The sequence below is a fragment of the Pempheris klunzingeri genome, chromosome 21 (assembly GCF_042242105.1).
Source record: "Pempheris klunzingeri isolate RE-2024b chromosome 21, fPemKlu1.hap1, whole genome shotgun sequence".
Taxonomy (NCBI): Eukaryota; Metazoa; Chordata; class Actinopteri; order Acropomatiformes; family Pempheridae; genus Pempheris; species Pempheris klunzingeri.
In genome coordinates, this window is record NC_092032.1 from 13,265,072 (window position 1) to 13,283,225 (window position 18,154).

The window sequence follows — 18,154 nt, forward strand, 5'->3', positions numbered from 1 at the left end:
TCAATAACAGGGAAGTTAAGGCATTTCATTCCACTGTGCAACTCTGTGTTGGGAACAAATTCTTTTGGAAGATCAGGTCATGTGGAAACACTGCTCATACTGTGGTAAACCTAGGTCACTGGCAGTCTAGCCTGGTTCTTTGTGTACTTTGGTTTTGGTAATGAGCTTAGGCCTTGCAAAGACAGCACCGCTACCAAAGCCCTATACTGAGCTAGCCAGACGCCTTGACTGCCTTGTTGTTTCTTGTGCTCAAATGAAAGTCAAGGTGTTGTGTCTGTCTGCTTTAACAAATGCTTTACTTTTTTACTACTATTTTTCTCTGCCCTTTTTGATACTCATATTCCTCCTTCTGTCCTACCACTGTATGTCCATAACAATTTAAGCTCATATTGGCAAGATGCATGAGTTTTGCTGCTTGTGCTTGAAACACAGTCATTGCGGAACTCACAAATTAGATGGTTCTGCTCGGATCCCTTTTCATCCCTGGCCCAGACCGTTGCTGTGAACTGGTCAAGAGGATCAGGAATCCAGACTGCTCTGTGTGGGCTGAAGCTGGAGTGTCATGGGAAAATGTTTCCTCCTCTCTTCCCTGTGTCTCTTTCCTCATTTCTCTTTATATCTTCTTTGCCATAACTGTCTGAGCAATAATTTTGTAAATATGTCCTCTGAATAGGGTTATACGTGGCGATCTTGGTCAGAAGTTAGAATTCTGTAAAGCAGCAGATTCCTAGTGGGACTGTCCTGGTCTGTAGAACCAATTGTTTTTTTGCACAGATCTAATTGTTAATGTTAGCAGTTGAAACCATTAAATGTAACAGAATACCGCAGAGAAAAAGTTGAGAAAGTTGAAAAAGTTGAAAATAGTCCATAGTTCATCCAATAGTTCATTAACTTTACTGTATGCTTATGCCTGATGTAGAATGTCAAAATCATCAAAGATTTATGTCAAACAATGTTCCATAACTGAGCCGTTTTGTTTGAAATAGTACTAATTTGTCTCTACTCAAATCTAAACAGGAGTATCCAAATGTGGTGGTCGGAGTGTTCATTGAGCAGCCAACCCCATTTCTGCCGGAATTCTTCCAGCGCCTGCTGACCCTTGATTATCCCAAAGATAAACTCAAACTTTTTGTCCATAACAATGTGAGTGCAGCTGCATCTGCAGCTCAGGTTTTCTTCTACATTAGATCTCTGCCATGCATGGCTCCTTATATGCTGCTTCTAATCCATTAATATTGGCTCCCTACTCAGGAGGTTTACCATGAGAAGCACATCCAGAAGTTCTGGGAAGAGAACAGAAATGTGTTCAACAGTTTCAAGGTTGTTGGACCAGAAGAAAATTTGAGCCAAGGAGAGGCCAGGAACATGGGCATGTATGTGTGGCTTAACCCTTTTCTAAATCTATCAATGCTCAGAAATTTTGGTTAGAAACAAAATGATGATAATGCTGGGCCTGATTTCAATGAAAATTCATTCGAAAAAATTACTTTTAAACCTTTAAATGGTGCTTGTATGATTTCTTGCATGATTTTGTGATCTAGGACATAGCAGTCAGAAAGGTGCAGGTGGAGATTCCTCCAGTGTGTGTCCTCTCTGTCATTGCTCTGAGTGAAGTAACAGTCTGTTGTTAAAGTGATAATTCAGTCTGTGAGGCCTCATCACATAGATCATATCAAAAATACAGCATGTCTAAAAGCATTGGTCAGGACGGCCCTATAATAAAGACGTCTTGAGTTTATTAGCTGTGTCTAATCTTCTTCAAATCACATTATCCACTGGAAGCTAAAAGATAGTCCATGAGAGTCTGACTGATTACTTCCAAGCATTTCATTGACTGTAATCAGCTCTGGATTGAATAATCACTATCTTCTCTTCCATGTCTGGGGTTTTGATTTCATCAGGGATCTTTGCCGTCAGGATTCCACATGTGACTACTACCTCAGCATCGATTCAGATGTGATGCTCACCAACAGACAAACACTGAAGCTCCTCATCGAGCAGAACAGGTAATGGTATGGTAACTGGAATATAAGCCACAGTGGAACCCATTCAGCAAACCACCCTGGTGGCTGTTGTGATTGTTGAACCATTGACTTTATCCCTCAACCTGGAAAACAACTGGGACATTACAGCTGAGGGAATTAAAGTTTAAAAATAAGCCGCTCTGAGTGCCTTTTTTTGTCTGGCCACATGGAAACAGTGAAAGAGTCTATTGCACTAACCCCGAAATGCCACTTTGCATTACACATAAAACAAACATGCGAACCGTTCTTCCCCTCTGCAGCTCATGATTGTGAAGAACCCTTCCCATAAACGAGATGTCAATGTGGCAGTGGCATGGTATTGTGCCTTGCTGGAGTCATGCAAAGTAAAAGCCCTTCTAGGATATTTAAAGAGAGCATGAGAAGTTTCTGCTGGCACAGAGGTTGTGGGAGGGAAATGTCAATCTATCTTAACCAAGAAAATGTAGCATTAGCATCACACAGCATGAAATGCATCCATATCAACCAACACTGTGATTTATGGTTTAATTATTTCAAGTCAGTCCAGTTTACTTTATGTAATAGAAAAAATCCCTTTCATTGTGGTTTGGGTTTGTAAAGTAACAGAGCAGTAGTGGAAAAAGCCTCTGTGATTGTATTTAATATAAATTCTAAGAAGTAGACCAGACTCAGGGTTTAGAAATGCAACCTACAGCAACAACCTTTTTTACTTTTTTTTGAATAAAGTCCGGCATGATGTACAGGTCTGGTTTGCATTAAATACTTCCACAATCTGTAAGCTCCACGGGAGGGTGATCTGCTCGATGCAGCACACTGGCTTTACCACTAAGAGACCCAGTACATTAGGTGGTTGGCAGTATGTGAGATGTCACTGAGTTTTATCTGCTCTGACTGAATTACCATCTCTCCACTCTGCCTTTTGCTTCCCTACAGAAAAATAATTGGCCCCCTTGTCACTCGTCACAGCAAACTGTGGTCCAACTTCTGGGGAGCCTTGAGTCTGGATGGTTATTATGCTCGCTCTGAAGATTATGTCGACATTGTGCAGAGAAAACGTGTGTAAGTCACAAGTGCAATAAGGGTACACACGGCAATGGCTTTTGCATTTTTATGGCTCACACACCAGTATTGGATCTTTCAGCATGTCCACAGCGGAAATAAATCTTGTCCTATTGTGCTGAAACAGTTCTCATCAATGTTTAGCCATAAACAACAAGACACATACAATGCCTGTATTATAGCTACATCCAAGAACACATGCATGAACAGTCATTAAAGCCACAATGAACCTGAGCAATGATTTTGTGCTGAGCATCAAAGCCTGCGGCGTAAAATAAGCTGTAGTCAAGTTCACTTCTTCTCCCTCACTTTTTATGTGTTTAAAAATAAGATGAAATGGCGACCAGATGGCGCAAAGGAGTAAACATTCATCTACCACAGTAGAAACCCAGGTTTAATCACCCATGGACCTGTGGGGAGGATGTCAGACAGACAGACAGACAGAGAATGAGGGATCAGGTCTTTGTACTGTACTTGCAACACCTACTGGTTGGTCAGGATGAGTGTTGGGATCCTATGATAGCATAAAGCCAAAGACTAACTGGGAGGAAAAGTAAATTTAAAGAAAACAAAACCTTAAAAAATTGCCTGCTATGTATTTGTAACCAAATAGACAAGATAATCTGAATGAATAATGCCTTTTATTTTTCCACAGTCATGGCTGACGTGGGAATTACAGAACAAACTCTCCCCCAACATTCCAACAATGCAAATTTGAACAGTTACTGAGCGCCTCCTTTCTCTCTGTCTTGTTGTTTCTAGGGGTGTGTGGAACATTCCTTACATGGCACATGTATACCTTGTCAAGGGCAATACCTTGAGGAATGAACTGAAAGAGAGGAACTACTTTGTTCTGGAGAAACTAGATCCAGATATGGCTTTGTGTAGAAATGCCAGAGAAATGGTAAGAACACGCAATCTCCATCTTTACGGATTCATGTCTCAGTGTTGTGAACATATTAAGACAAATAGAAATTCTGCACAGTGTAGACAGGGCTCAGCAACTGTAAGAGATTATTATCACTGGAAATGTCTGTATTTAGACATAGAAAACATTTAGTACAACTAGTTAGAAAATACAATGAATTTTAACTCTGACAAAAGTCAACAGCTCAGCAGAAATCAAAGGCAAGTATAAGTGGTTTGCAGTGTCTTTGTCTGTCATCAAGGCATGAACCTCCTCTGTTTATGGTTGCTCTATGGTGCTAAATTATTCTCTGCTACATTTGTATCCCATCATCCTTCAGTTTCTTTTGCTGTCAGCGTCATTAGACCACAGACAGTGCAACCAGTTGCAGTGCCTGGCTGGCTACCTCACAAAAGTCGTCTGGTCTTTCATGTGTTTTTCTTGTGAACTTGTAAATTTTTCTTCTGTTGTATTTGACTTGTGCTTTACACTCAACAACTACCACGCCTGATCCAAACTCTGTGTACTTTGCTTGGCCTTTTCCCCAGCATGCATTCCTCCCATCTTAACCCACAAAAAAACCCAAAAAACATCAGCTTCAGAGGGAACCTTGCTCCTTTTTCATGCAGGTGCACTTCCTTACCTCCTGAGTGGCTCTGTATGTGACATACATATTTCAACTGTCACGCTTGTCTTTTATTCTGAAACTATAATGTTATCCTGTTTACATGATGCTTCTCCTTTATTTTAGACCAGTCACAGAGAAAAAGACTCCCCTTCTCCGGAATCATTCCATATGCTCAGGCCCCCAAAGGTTTTCATTTGTTTTAATTATTCTGCTTTGTGAAACATCCATTTCCAATGGGTTAGCACTCAGAAGCCATTCCAAGTTTTGGATGATTTAATAGGAGTTGATTGATGATTTCTTAGTCCTGCTGAGTTAAATTCTATAAATTTGTAACACTGTATCCTTGAATCTAATTTATGTATCCGTTATCATTTGGTCTTTCAGATTTGGCAGTTCCATATTTATAGAAAACAATGTTTTAATACTGAGTTGCTGTCTGTGTTGCTGCCTACATAAGAAATCATGATGTCTGGCAGCTTTTTGGAAATTGATGTTGGTATGTGAGTTTAGGTTCAAAAGATATTTGTCTAAGCTAGAGAGAGAAAGACCTGGTTGTCTGTCCTGTTTTTTTTATAATGCATTCCAAGAGGAGATCAAGGAGGCGAAAGAAGGTTGGAGAGTCAGTCCACGTGCAGGTCCCCTGTCCTGATGCTTTACCCCAAACAGCCAAACCATGTAACCAGCTGCTCCCTCTAAACCGACTGATCTCAGACTAGGCTCCGACAATATTTCTTTTCACTTACATAAAGAACCTGGTCTAAATCACAGCTTTCACAAGATGATTGTGTACATTTTAGCAAGTTTGGAAACTTAACACCAGGACATTGCAAAACCATTCGTAATTCATCATTTTTTGTTCTCCGCAAAGCCTAGTCTGATTGTGAGTCCAAATCCACCCCTACACAGCGCCCCTCCCGTGCTTCACTGTAGAGGGAATTTCATTCCTGGATTTGCTTTGTCCCAAGCTGCCCAGCACCCTTTTGTTCCTGTTCTCCCACTCCTCTCACCTCACTGCCCCACCCTGTCCTGTTCCCAACCCAACAACACCCCGCAGCCCCCCACCCAAAACCCATAAATAATCCTAGATTATTTATATGGCACCTGTGTCTCTTTTGGTTCTATCCAAGTTGAGCATAATTGATTTCAGTGTGTTAAAACACACTTAAATCACACTTTATTTTCACTTTTGTGCAAATGAAGCTCTACAGTAGTTTGCCACAAGTAATGGTTTGTCAGGTTTTATGCCAGTGCTAACCATTGATGAGTGTTAAAGTCATAAAGAGTTACCATAATTATAACCTGCAGTACTGCAAATGTGCATGTATTATGTAGATATGGATCTGTGAGAAATCCTGCCTGTGAGACATTACAGATATTTCAACTCTAAGGTCTGTGAAACTGACTGAACCTTTTTTTCTGTTTGCTACAGGGAGTCTTCATGTACATAACAAACCGTCACGACTTTGGGAGGCTCATTTCCACGGCCAATTATAACATTTCTCATTATAACAATGACTTGTGGCAGATATTTGAAAACCCTGTGGTAAGTCATTATGAGCTCTCATTATTCTTCAATCACAAAAAAAGACATTTTTCCAGAATAGCTGAGATAAACAGCAGTCACCTGTAAATTTTATTAGCCATAATGGAAGGATTGCAGATGTGGGACGATTTCGAAATAATGACTTCAGTGTGATAAGACTCCTGACTGATGAGGCTTTGGGATTTACTACTGCATTTGGCACGCTGGTACTTGCCCTGTGGGAGAGGGGATTAGCTCTTTGAGGTATGCAGGTCAACAAACAGTGCAAAAGAAAAATGCCCACTAATATGAAATTCTTTCTCCTTGCAGGACTGGAAGGAGAAGTACATCCATCAAAACTACACTCGAATTTTCACTGAGAACCACATGGAGGAGGTTTGTATTTATGTGTGTGTAACTGCATGTGTTCAAGACCCAGACAGAGGGACAGTGAATGAGAACATGGTGCATAAAACTCAACATCTGTTTTTAACATATTAGTATTTCGTTACAGTCACTACTGCTCAAGGTGAAGGTGTGACTCAAGCCTATTCTCATAAGTCTGTCTGTGCATGTGTGTGTGTGTTTTGCAGCCTTGTCCAGATGTGTTCTGGTTCCCAGTATTCTCAGAGAAGGCCTGTGATGAAATAGTTGAGGAGATGGAGCACTACGGATCCTGGTCTGGAGGCAAACATGAGGTCAGTGCTGTTAGCTCAGGCTCCCTGAACACAGAGCTGATGTCAACACACTTCACAAATTATTTTAGTACTAAATAACAGCTGCAGTAGGTTTGTGACGATTGGTTGGTATAATTTCAGCACAGTCTGCACAGCTGGAGACACCAGGGCTCATTTTCTAACCTTCAGAAGAAGCCATTTGCTGTAATTTATTCATTATGAATAAAAAACATTTTTCTCAACTCTCAAATTGCCTGAGATAGGTAATTATCATAGTAAAGATGAAGCCTTCAGTGTCTCTCTGTGGTGTTGAGTTTAGGCTATAATTAATCAAACCCAGACACCGATAAAGATGTGTATATAAGGAAATAATCCCGTATGTTGCCTTGTAAACTTTATTTTAACAGCCACGTCTTTGATGGTGAGCTGTTACTTTCAAGCTACTTTTCACACCTTTTTTCATGTGTGTGTGTGTGTGTGTGTGTGTGTGTGTGTGTGTGTGGGTGTGGGTGTGTGGGTGAAGGGGGGTGTCAAATGTTGGCCAGATGTAGGTCTTTTTTTAGCTACTTTTTGAATTTGTATGTCTCATTTGTCAGGACATGCACACTCTCACACAACACACTGGTGTTTAGGGTACTTGTACACACATGCTTAATTTTATTGCCATTATCTCCAGGTCTGTTATTTAAATATAGCCAAATAAATGGCTATGATATTGTGTTTGATGTTTATGGTGTCTAATTCATGTGGCCTGTTTTATGTAGTTTGAAATAGATAATTAACATGTCTAAAAGTTTGCCTGGGAGACTAAATGTGTACGGATACTTTGAGTAACTGCGTTTGGGAAAAGGCTGGGCTGGATGCGTCATTAAGCCTCATGCAGGCAGACAACAGTACAGCCTGCGGTTTTAAACACACACGTATGCACACACACTTACACACACACACACACACATGATCATCATCATCATGATCACTTAGAGGACTGTGGTCACACACACACTGAGGATGGTGGATCAGTTGTTCCGTCGTTAATCACGCTGCAGTGTGCTGTATTTTCACTCCTTTTTCTCAGGACAAGCGGATCTCCGGCGGCTATGAGACCGTGCCGACAGATGACATTCATATGAAGCAAATCGGCTATGACAAAGAGTGGCTACACTTCATCCGAGAGTTCATATCGCCCGTCACATTAAAAGTTTTCTCTGGCTACTACACTAAGGTCAGTGTGACCTCATGGAGAAATAAAATACAGTATGTACAACTTTATTTTCCCAAAAGCTAAAACAGAAGAAAATGTTCTTTTCATGGAACATGTTTTCACATGTACAGTATCTCTAAGTAGCTCTAACAGTGGCTGACAGGATTTCCAGTGGATGATGTTGACAGATATTCTGGCTGTCAGCTAACTATGATGTATATCTGTGCCTTCATCACAGGGTTACGCTGTAATGAACTTTGTCGTAAAATACACGCCTGGACGGCAAGCGTACTTAAGGCCCCATCACGACTCATCCACCTTCACCATCAACATCGCGCTCAATAACAAAGACAAAGACTTTCAGGTAAGGCGTTGTGTTAATGGAGTGATAAATAAGTGATGCTGATTCACAAGTGGATTTGATTTCATGTGAACTTTCCCACTTATATTATCTTCCTAATTCTTGTTAACCCTCTGACTTTTCTCACAATTATTAAACATTTGTTACTTTCTCACCCTCCATTATTCTCTCCAATAGGGTGGCGGTTGCCGTTTCCATAGGTATAACTGTTCCATAGATTCACCAAGGAAAGGCTGGAGCTTCATGCACCCAGGACGACTGACTCATCTCCACGAAGGCCTGCCCACCACCAATGGCACCCGCTACATTGCAGTGTCCTTCATCGACCCGTGAACAATCTGATTATACTGTAAATCAGTCTTTCGACCTTACTTTGCTTTCTTCCGTCATGTTTGTTTTGTTTTGCCATTTCACATTTTAGACAAGATGTTTCACTGATCCAATTTTGTTTCAATTGCTTCAATTGCTTTAAAAGAATAAATTATTGCATTGAAGGAATCTCTGTTAAACAGAGTGTAGAGTGGAAAGGGAAGGAAGGTCATTCACAAAAAAAAGATACTAGCAGGGTACACAACCGTGTCTCACTTCCATTACCATTTAAACCATTTAGCTCTAGATTCAAAACCAACATTCAACCACAATTTTTTGGTATTATAGGTTGTCATGGTTTTTACAATACTGATTTAACACTGTCATGGTAACCATCTCAAATACACACTGGTAGTTTGCTAGCATTTAGCTTTACCAATGCTAGCGTGCAGATGGCCGTCGTGTATCTATTTGTATTTCAGGTAAAACACGTTTATACTGTAAAAACTTTCACTGTCATTGCTTCCGACATGACTACTGGTGCCTATCAACAATCTACGTTGCTGCATTAGAAATTGAAGTCAACATTTTGTGGAGTGTGAGTGTTTTTCTACCCTGAAACAGTTTTGAGATTCCATTTGTGATTTTAATTAAATTAAAAGTTTTATATGTGCGCAGTGAAAATCTATTTTTGGAATTTTGCACACCAGAAAAACAAGACAGCAGAATTCAATATGAATTCTGTTTGAATGAAGTTCAATGTTCTGTTTTACTTGAAAGGTCTTCTCTTCCTTCTTTATTGGAAACTGGCAAATTCATTTGCTCTCCTGAAAACATATATGCAATATTTTTTCTGAGAGATATGTGTGAATGGACTTTGAACTCAGAAACTCATGTCTTTTAACTTATTGTCAAAATTTAATAAAAGTCTTTATAAAAAATGAAATGCTGTCTTATTTACTATTCTGATCATTAAAACACAAGTGATTTTGCATTTAATAGTCATGCTCCTTTTTCTATAAACTCAGCACACAGTAACTTGTACGCTCAACAATTCAACATCAAGATATTCAGCCCTCTCTGCTGTTTTTTCTGGCAGAAGCCAAACAATGTCTGGAAGTGATCACTCACTACTGCAGACAGCCTTTCTTTGTTTTATCATTGTATACGTTCATCATCTAAGTCTGTCAAGTTGTTCCCTGCTGAACACGTCACATGTAGAAACAATCCAGCCTGGTCTAGCCTGGATTGCTACTCGGCTGCATGGAGCAGCACTCCAGTTTGGGTTTGGGGTGGGGTGTGGTGTGATGATGTACACCAGTGCAAATGTAGTTCAGTTTACCTTAGGGGCTGAGTGTAAACATGTTCATGTAAGCTTAAAAAAGTTGTGCAGATGGGGGTAGTAAGATTGATGACAGAGGGGGAATATATGGAAGGTGAGCCCTACAGAAAACACGTCATCCTCCAGAAAGGAGCGTCAGTGCTCTTTTATTTGTATCTCACTCCCATTTAAATTAGCCAGTTGGACAAACTGATGAAATGTGACCAGCTGGACACTGATGAACAAGAGAACTGTGAGCAGTAACAAGCCTCTAGTGTATTTTCCAGACACAAAACACTATCTCAGTCTTAGATCAGTAGTACACTTATGAAACATCATCTGAGGTCTCACCTTCCTATCAAATCTCATTACTTTTTTAGCACCCACAGCCCCTGGAGACTCGCCTCCCCCTGTGAGGCCCATGTCTTTACCCTGCAGGTTTGACTCCCTGACTGGGCACACTTTTCTGCTCTCTGTGAAGCCTGGATGAAGGCTGAATGTCTGAGTAGCTGCTATGAGGCAGAGAGGGGGGGAGTCGGGGGGGATTTAGGTCAGCATGGGGAAAGGCTCTCTCCTGCTGAAAGACCCCTTTGTGGGCATCATTTCCCCTGGTCTGCCCTGTGTTCAGATCCTCTGAAAGGTGACATTGATCCCAGCCAGGCGTGCAGGAAAACTGCATACCTACTAAACTAGCAGGTTCTCATAGGAATGGCTTTATTAAAAGGCAGAAATGGAGGAAAGTGTTATAAGCCTGGTTTATTTCTAAAGTCGGAAAGAGAATAAAGCACACTGGGTATTTGAAATGCGAAGGCAGGTTGTTTTAGATCATTTCTTCCTTTGAATTATAAGACGATTCAACTCCGGAGCGCATGTTATTACAGTCAAAGCTGAACACACCAAGAGGCTGAAAAGTCTGTGTTTATATACCCATGCTTAAGGTCAGTGGCTCTAGCGATGGGAAACATGATCCTATACCAAAGTAAATTCAAGTGTGCCACTAACTGCAGAGTGCCCAGGGACAGATAGCGATTTAGACATTACTGCGGCATTTACCGTGGTCCTGACTAAACAAAGGATTTAAATTAAGTGTTTGCAAGAATGTGAGAATGCAAGTGCCTGAGGTCAGTCAGTGCGCGGTGATATCTCGTGCCCATAGAGTCATTGTCATGTCAGTTTCCAGTATATTTTGTCTGCCATTGATGAACTATTCAACCATTACTATTAAAGCATTAATGCAGGAGCACCAGCTATGTGACCTGGTATGTGCCATGGAATTTAGAAAAGCTGTTAACCGTCTGTTCTACATTCCTTTTGACTTTTTCTCTGATTTTCCCACCACTTCATTTACTTATTCATTTTCAAATGATGTTCTTAGATACTGTTAGATACTGAAAACATGAGGCACTGTTCAAATAACACAATACACCACCATATACAAGGCCAGTGATTTCATTCATATTGTTAAGTTAATGAAATTAGCATCCCCGTGGCTCTCAGAACCAAGCCCATCTGTTCCTAAAAGACATGTATGAAAATATGTGACAAATATATAGTTTAAAATGACTTTACTTACTTCCTCTATTTTACTTTAATTTCCCTTTTGATTTCCTAAAAATGCCGGGCACTGTTGTATTTACCAAAGTTAGTGACACAGGGAAAAAAATGTGTGTTTGTGATTTTCAGCCTAATTCGCTTTTGAGTATTTCTGGCATCAGGACGGTGTATGTGGGGTTGAGTCAAATTAAACAACACTGCATGTGTTAATCATAATAAAGTCACGCAATGCAACAGTGCAGCTCACTGATGTGTTTAATTGTTTTTGACACAATTGAGGTTTATGGAACAGACGAATAAGCTGTGTCAGGCATTAGCTACGCAGGCAGGTTAGTGGGATCAGTTCATTGCTGGTTTTGGTTCTTCGTGGGACTTGACAGTAAAAATAGGGAACATCATCAGCTTTATCCTTATACTGTGTGTGAAAAAAAAAAACCTAACCCCAACTGTGATTCCTGTGGACTCTGCTAGCCATCTGTGAAGAATGCAAAGCAACTAGTTGATCCAAAACGCACACAAAGCCAACTATGTGTGTGACATATAGAATGTACTGCAGGGTTAGCTCACTGTACATTTCTCAAGTTATGTTTAGAGGAGAGGGCAGAGGGGTGGGGGGTATCCGGGTTCAGCCACAGTGCAATTGTGAGTCAGACATTAGTGGAAAAGTACTGGGATAGAACACGAATACTGAGAGGAAACTTTCAATACAGCTGGGCACAGATGCAACCGAGTGCATGTGCGGGTTGGTGGTTTACGTCCATCATTTTGAAAAGGTGTGTGCAGTTCAAGGGATGTTGAATTTATTCAACTTTACATTTCACACAAATTGGACTTCAGGGAACAGAGCATTCTGGGAACTATGTGTGCGCGCAAGATGCATTTACTGCAGGAATGTCTGCAAGCTTGAAACAAGACCCCCTGTGTGTAATTCGCTATTTGGCAGTACCTCTGCAGGGCATCTCCATTTTTAACATAACATTCCTTGCAAAAAGGGGATGATTACTTTTGAGGCCTGCTGTTCAATTGATACATATTCATTAAAAGGTACATGCATCAAACCAAAGGATATTAACAATTAGGATTAAAGATGCATGAAACAAAAAGGCGTTTAGGTGTTGTCCTTGCACTATGTCAGTTCCACAGTTACAACTTCATAATGAACTCCTGGCCCATTATGATCAGCCCATAGATGTATTGGAAAACAAAGAAGAAAACGGCGCCTATTCTGTCCAGTGAGAATTGCTCGCCTGGCGCATACAGCCTAGTTTCAGGTTGTGCAGCCCACTGACAATGTGCAGTAGTGTTCATCCCATCATGCCTCTGGCCCAGTCCTGGTGAATGGCTCGTACCACAGCTGTGATGTTATTCAGGAAAAAAAAAGACTTTTCCGGGCCTTGGAAATGTTTTACAAAGACTAAATCCCCATGGCTTAAAAATATACGATGCTAAGAGTGATAACTGACCATGTTTATGGGTGGAGGTGTCCTGTCAGCCGTTTTACAGATGTCTATTTTACAATGGTGGCCTAAAAATACTTTCTGGGCTGCAGGGGATTTTTTTGTTGCAATACCGCGAGTGGCCACTGGGAAGGACGACTGAGCGGCAGTCCAGTTCTTATGATACATGTACGGATCAGCACACTTACATGTCAGGAACTTGCTGCTGCTTTAATAGTACAAAACAAAGAGTGCACCATGCTTAGATACCAATTACAAAAACAAAAAGAAAACTACAAAACTGTTCAGACTGCAGATACATTTAACCAGACTGTACAAATTTGCTTTCTGATTAAAACCTGCATACTTCTGTTATCATATGGCGAGTTTAAGTGCTTTGTCAGCTGAAGAGAAGGAGCCTTTAATTGTTTAATTTTAACAACTTGAAACCACAAACTCTGGTGATTCGGGCAACAGTAGCAGTAGCACAGACGCTGGCAACAGTAGTAGCTCTAACACATTGTAAAAGTTTTTTTAAGCAAACTTTATTGGGCTTTATTGGGCCGTGGGAATCTATGTCTAAGTCCCTTTTTTGTGTAGGGAATCTCTCATATTAGGAACCCTCACACTAATGTAAATGATTATACAGTATGTGATGCAAAAATGGATTCAGACATGTCAGCTAGAACGTGATGTAGCGAACTTGAGCTAAATTGTGTAATTAAACCAAAATAGTACTTATTATTACAAGCCTGCCATCATGCCGATCTCCCAGGTAAGTAATCAGATACGTCCATAGTCCACAATACCAATTATAACTGATTGTATGCTTTAAGACTATCAGCACACTCCCTTTTACCAGCCAGACTGTTTACCATCTCAGAGTAAACTGGGTGCAAGTACCATTTAGCCAAATTACACAGCAGAGCTCTGTAAAAACAATCAGCAGCCCCACACCCCCAGACAGATATTGATTTATGGAAAAGACAAAAGTGAAATGGAAGAAGGGTGGAGGATGGAGAGTTGTCAAAAGCCACAGAAGCTCTGTTTATAGTGAGCAGAGTCACATAACGTGCCTTTTATGAGCTATTTTGGGGTCTTGTGAATGATCCTTCAGTGTGTTTAGTCTGGTTCAGCCTTCAATCAGTACTTTGCAAGTTGAACTAAAGAGGTAAGAATGGGGGTGTAAGTTTCCTGGTGTCAGGGTGTGTGTGACCTAGTGTATGTGGAGGCTACATGTCTTAGGTCAGTATGGGAATATAGAGAAAGGTGGTGAAAGGAGGCTGGTGTTCAGAGCCCCCGTGTGGGTATAGACCATCTGTGCCATCTAAGGTGGCCAGCAAACAGTTTGCTTTTCGACTGGCTGTTTTGTCAAATAAAATATACTGTTTGTACTGATTTATGGGTATTCCAATACTACTTAGCAGGATCTGGTCTCACTACCCATGCCTATACAGTCGCATTTAAGCCCAACTTTATAGGTTTCTAAATCAGACTGCATTCACAGATTGTGAGAGACCGTTGCAGCACATTAATAATATAATATGGGACAGTGTTCTCACTGAAGTAAGGAAATCTGATCTTGAAATGGGTGAAATGGTACCCTCTGACAGAGACAGGAAGGTGAATGTTTCTTTTAGAGATGAAGTGAGCCCAGTAGTCACATGATGCTACTTGCTGCAGTGTTTGTTGATGTCTGTCAACAAACTTTGTCTCTGTTTGTTTACGTGACCTTCATGAGTTTTTCAAACTTTCAACTGTGCTAGTTTGTGATTTTTGGCACAGTGTTGTAGATGGCCACCCACACTCGCCAAGTTCATGATACATCATGAGAATCTGGTGTTTGCAGACAGTGAGTTGAACTGTTTGATACTTTTGATTTAGTTGCATAGTGGAACTGGAAGAAATAATTTATGTAGGTTATGATCATACATGGAAATCTAGGTTGAAGCATAAATTCAAAACATCTCTCCAGGTGTTTTGAATTTATGCTTTATGCTTTATGTGTAGAGCCAAAATATCATCGTAGGTAATAAAAGTTTGTCTAACCCAAGTATACCAAGACTAAAGAAATTCAGCAGGTTAGAAATTATTTTATTTATCATTTTATCATAGCAGAAGTCTACCTGCTAGGGGGCTCCCATGCTCATCACTATGTTCAGTGCCTTATACTGGACGTATGTGTCCAGAGACTTTATTGCCCTGAATTAAGCCTTGCAGGTTTTCTCAGGCTGTGTATGATTTTTAGCTTCTTTATGACAGCAGGTCACTACCTGAGTCAGCACAGTCCACCAACAGTATAGTATAGTATACTATACAACTGTAACCTATAGAAAGACAGCATTACTTAAATTCCTTAAAAGCAGCGTAACTGTCAATTTCAACCATCTATCTGAACCTGTGACTACTGTGATAAAACAGAGTCAAATATAAGCAAGACCCAACAAATGAATCAGTCGCATTCTTTTTTTTTGGTCACCAGTGTTGAAGTCTTTGTGACATGAGGTGCATTCCCACCACTGCTTTGACCTCATGCCATGGAAAGCTTTCTCGCACTGCCTGTCTATCCATCGGTATGATATAATTGTATGTTCTCAGTTGTGTGGCTCTTGTTGGATTTGTAGTTAGCACTTCTTCCTCAGGTCCTATCAGATGCTGAAGACGAAGAATCCCACAGTAAAGGCGTGTTTGTTTTGAGTCATCCAGTGAACTTGCTGCCCTCCAAGGAGCCAGAGGCAATACAGCAGCAGACTGGCAATCTGGTGACCACAACACATCAAGACAAAACCAGTGGTGATCCACCCTAATCCTTTTAATTGGCTATCTGGCTCCAACTTAAAAGACCGACCACAAGTGAGGCATTTTATTTTCCCTTGGATACCTCCGTTGCATGTACAAAGGAAATCTTCCACACTGGACGTTGTGGTCTAAAGCCCAGTGTTGTCGCATTCTGCCTCCGTCCTGGCTCCCTGCCATAACCCTCTTTTTGTTTTGACTTTCAGAAGTTCACATAGAAGGGTCATTTATGATCTGGGTCAAGTGTAACTAGCCATGCAATACTTCAATATTGGATTTCATGAGGAAGATTTGCTTAGAAAAACACACATCTCGCATGCAAATTGTGAGGGACTGAGTTTCCGAAAGATAATTCAATACATTTTTTACCCTTTTTTCCAGTTTTGCCCCAGAGGGTAATAGCAACCAAAGGATACTTTCAGGTTTTTACCACTAAATGTTGAAAAAAGGGATGAAACGTGAGCCTGTGCCACAAAAAGAAAGGTCATGACTATATATCCTCTGGGAACCATATTGCACATTACTGTATCAGCACCTCCAGGATGGTATAATACTTAATAACAATGTATTCATATTGAGAAAGCTTTTATCAATAAGGAATTATTTAAGGTAAGTTTGCATGATTCATTATAAGTTTTTTTGGTGAGAGAGAATGATAAACAAGCTACTTAAAGCCCAAAGTGATCAACCGACCATCCTTTCGCTTAATAAATGAGGGATTTCTTTTTTTTTCTATGCATTTTGCAAATATGATATTCATCTGAACAACTGAGCTACAAATTAAAAGGATTTGTTTGCCAGCATTGAGCTTTCCAATGGCCAATGGCAGTATGATTGCAAGGATACCTGTGCCCACGATAAGCTTTATCAGAAAACAAATGTTTTCACAGTAAATAACATCTCAAAACTGCAAATGTTATAAAATGTCTTGGCATGGTGGCAGGAGATAAAATGCGTTGCTGCTATATTTGTCAGGGGCTGCTCTGTGTAATATTAGGGTTGGTTTGATCCAATTACAGAGTAAACTGGACTTAGCAGTGGGTCCAGTCTGTGAGATGGCAGAGTAAATTTAGTCTTTGAAGGCCAAGGTTTGGTGGAGAAACAATGCCAAAGTCAAGTGGTGGTTGTTATGGGGCACATATGGGAACCCCACCCTCACCCTTCCCTCTTCCCCCCAACACACACACACACAAACACACAGGTTAGAAACCGAGGGGAGTTGTGAAAGCTAGAAATCACACAGTGCTCTCTTGCAATGCGCCCTCCCTGGAATGCAAAGCCTGAGACTACAGAGACTGGTTCACAAGGTCAAAAGTTCTCCTCTCTCAGAATTCTTTCTCTATGTTCCTTCTCCACCACTTTCTCTTCTTAAACTAATGTTGTAAAAGCTCTATGTGAGACCGCTGATTAAAAGAGGTAAAAAATAGTCAAAGCGTGTTTTAGATATTCTATGCTTATGTGGCTTGGGAGTAGCCAATGACCTCATTCATGTGGTAAAATTCCACAATATCTATGATTTATTGCAGGAAACGTTCACACTGCAGACATACACATGTTTCTACTTTTATACATATAGCTTTGCTTGTGCAAAGCCTGACATACAGTGCTCTTAATCTCATGCTTAGTGTAGCTCTAAACAGGCTATCCCACTGTTACTGGGGATTTATACCAATTGCCCAAATGTACCCTGGAACTTGGCAACCTTATTCAAAGACACTGCTACACCTCTTTGTTCTGAGTCTCTTACAGACTGCTGGAACAATGCCTTCAAAAATAATGTTGTCAAACAGTAAATCAGCTGGCTAAAAACTTTAAACTAATCTGTTATAAAATCCTTAAATTTCACACATTTATGTCTCCTAAACGTATCCGCCTGCAATGTGTCATGCAGTCTCTTGAGATAGCCTCATAATTCATTGCTTGTCTTTATACTGACATGCTAATGAATACCCATGATGCAGCTGGAATTGTGGTTGTTGATTATGGTTATGTTTCTCTTTCTGACAGAGCTGCAGCAGACGATCAACCCAGACTTGAACGGGAAGGTACTCATGGTTCCCATGGCTGTGTGCACCTCTTCTATGTGTTTGTTGGGAGCTTCATAATCATAGTCGTCATTATCAAAGATCAATTTATGTGTAGAATGAAAAACAAACGAGGATTTTGTTCATGTAATTTATAAGTCTTGTGGGTAAAATACTACTATGGCATTATAATTCAGAAAATTTCAACCACAACCTTACAAACAACAACTCTTAAATGTGAAACAGTTTGTTCTGATTGACTGAAGGATTTTAATTCAAGGCGTATAGAATGTCAAACTCAAACGAGATGATTTTCATCTGGCAAAAGACATTGAAATGCACAGAATATACTGTAA

General features: G+C 40.4%; 1 protein-coding gene across 1 annotated transcript in view; it reads left to right on the top strand.

Moving 5' to 3' along the window:
• The window catches only part of plod2 (procollagen-lysine, 2-oxoglutarate 5-dioxygenase 2), a 29,676-nt gene extending 20,121 nt beyond the window's left edge, over positions 1 to 9,555 (top strand). Inside the window, exons 9-20 of the mRNA XM_070853070.1 lie at positions 1,018 to 1,143; positions 1,252 to 1,373; positions 1,902 to 2,006; positions 2,937 to 3,062; positions 3,825 to 3,966; positions 4,721 to 4,783; positions 6,027 to 6,140; positions 6,450 to 6,515; positions 6,713 to 6,817; positions 7,872 to 8,018; positions 8,236 to 8,361; positions 8,536 to 9,555. Of these exons, the coding sequence (XP_070709171.1) occupies positions 1,018 to 1,143; positions 1,252 to 1,373; positions 1,902 to 2,006; positions 2,937 to 3,062; positions 3,825 to 3,966; positions 4,721 to 4,783; positions 6,027 to 6,140; positions 6,450 to 6,515; positions 6,713 to 6,817; positions 7,872 to 8,018; positions 8,236 to 8,361; positions 8,536 to 8,691 (1,398 nt within the window). The 3' untranslated portion in view covers positions 8,692 to 9,555. The remainder of the gene's footprint in view (positions 1 to 1,017; positions 1,144 to 1,251; positions 1,374 to 1,901; positions 2,007 to 2,936; positions 3,063 to 3,824; positions 3,967 to 4,720; positions 4,784 to 6,026; positions 6,141 to 6,449; positions 6,516 to 6,712; positions 6,818 to 7,871; positions 8,019 to 8,235; positions 8,362 to 8,535) is intronic.
• The last annotated feature ends 8,599 nt before the right edge of the window (positions 9,556 to 18,154 follow it).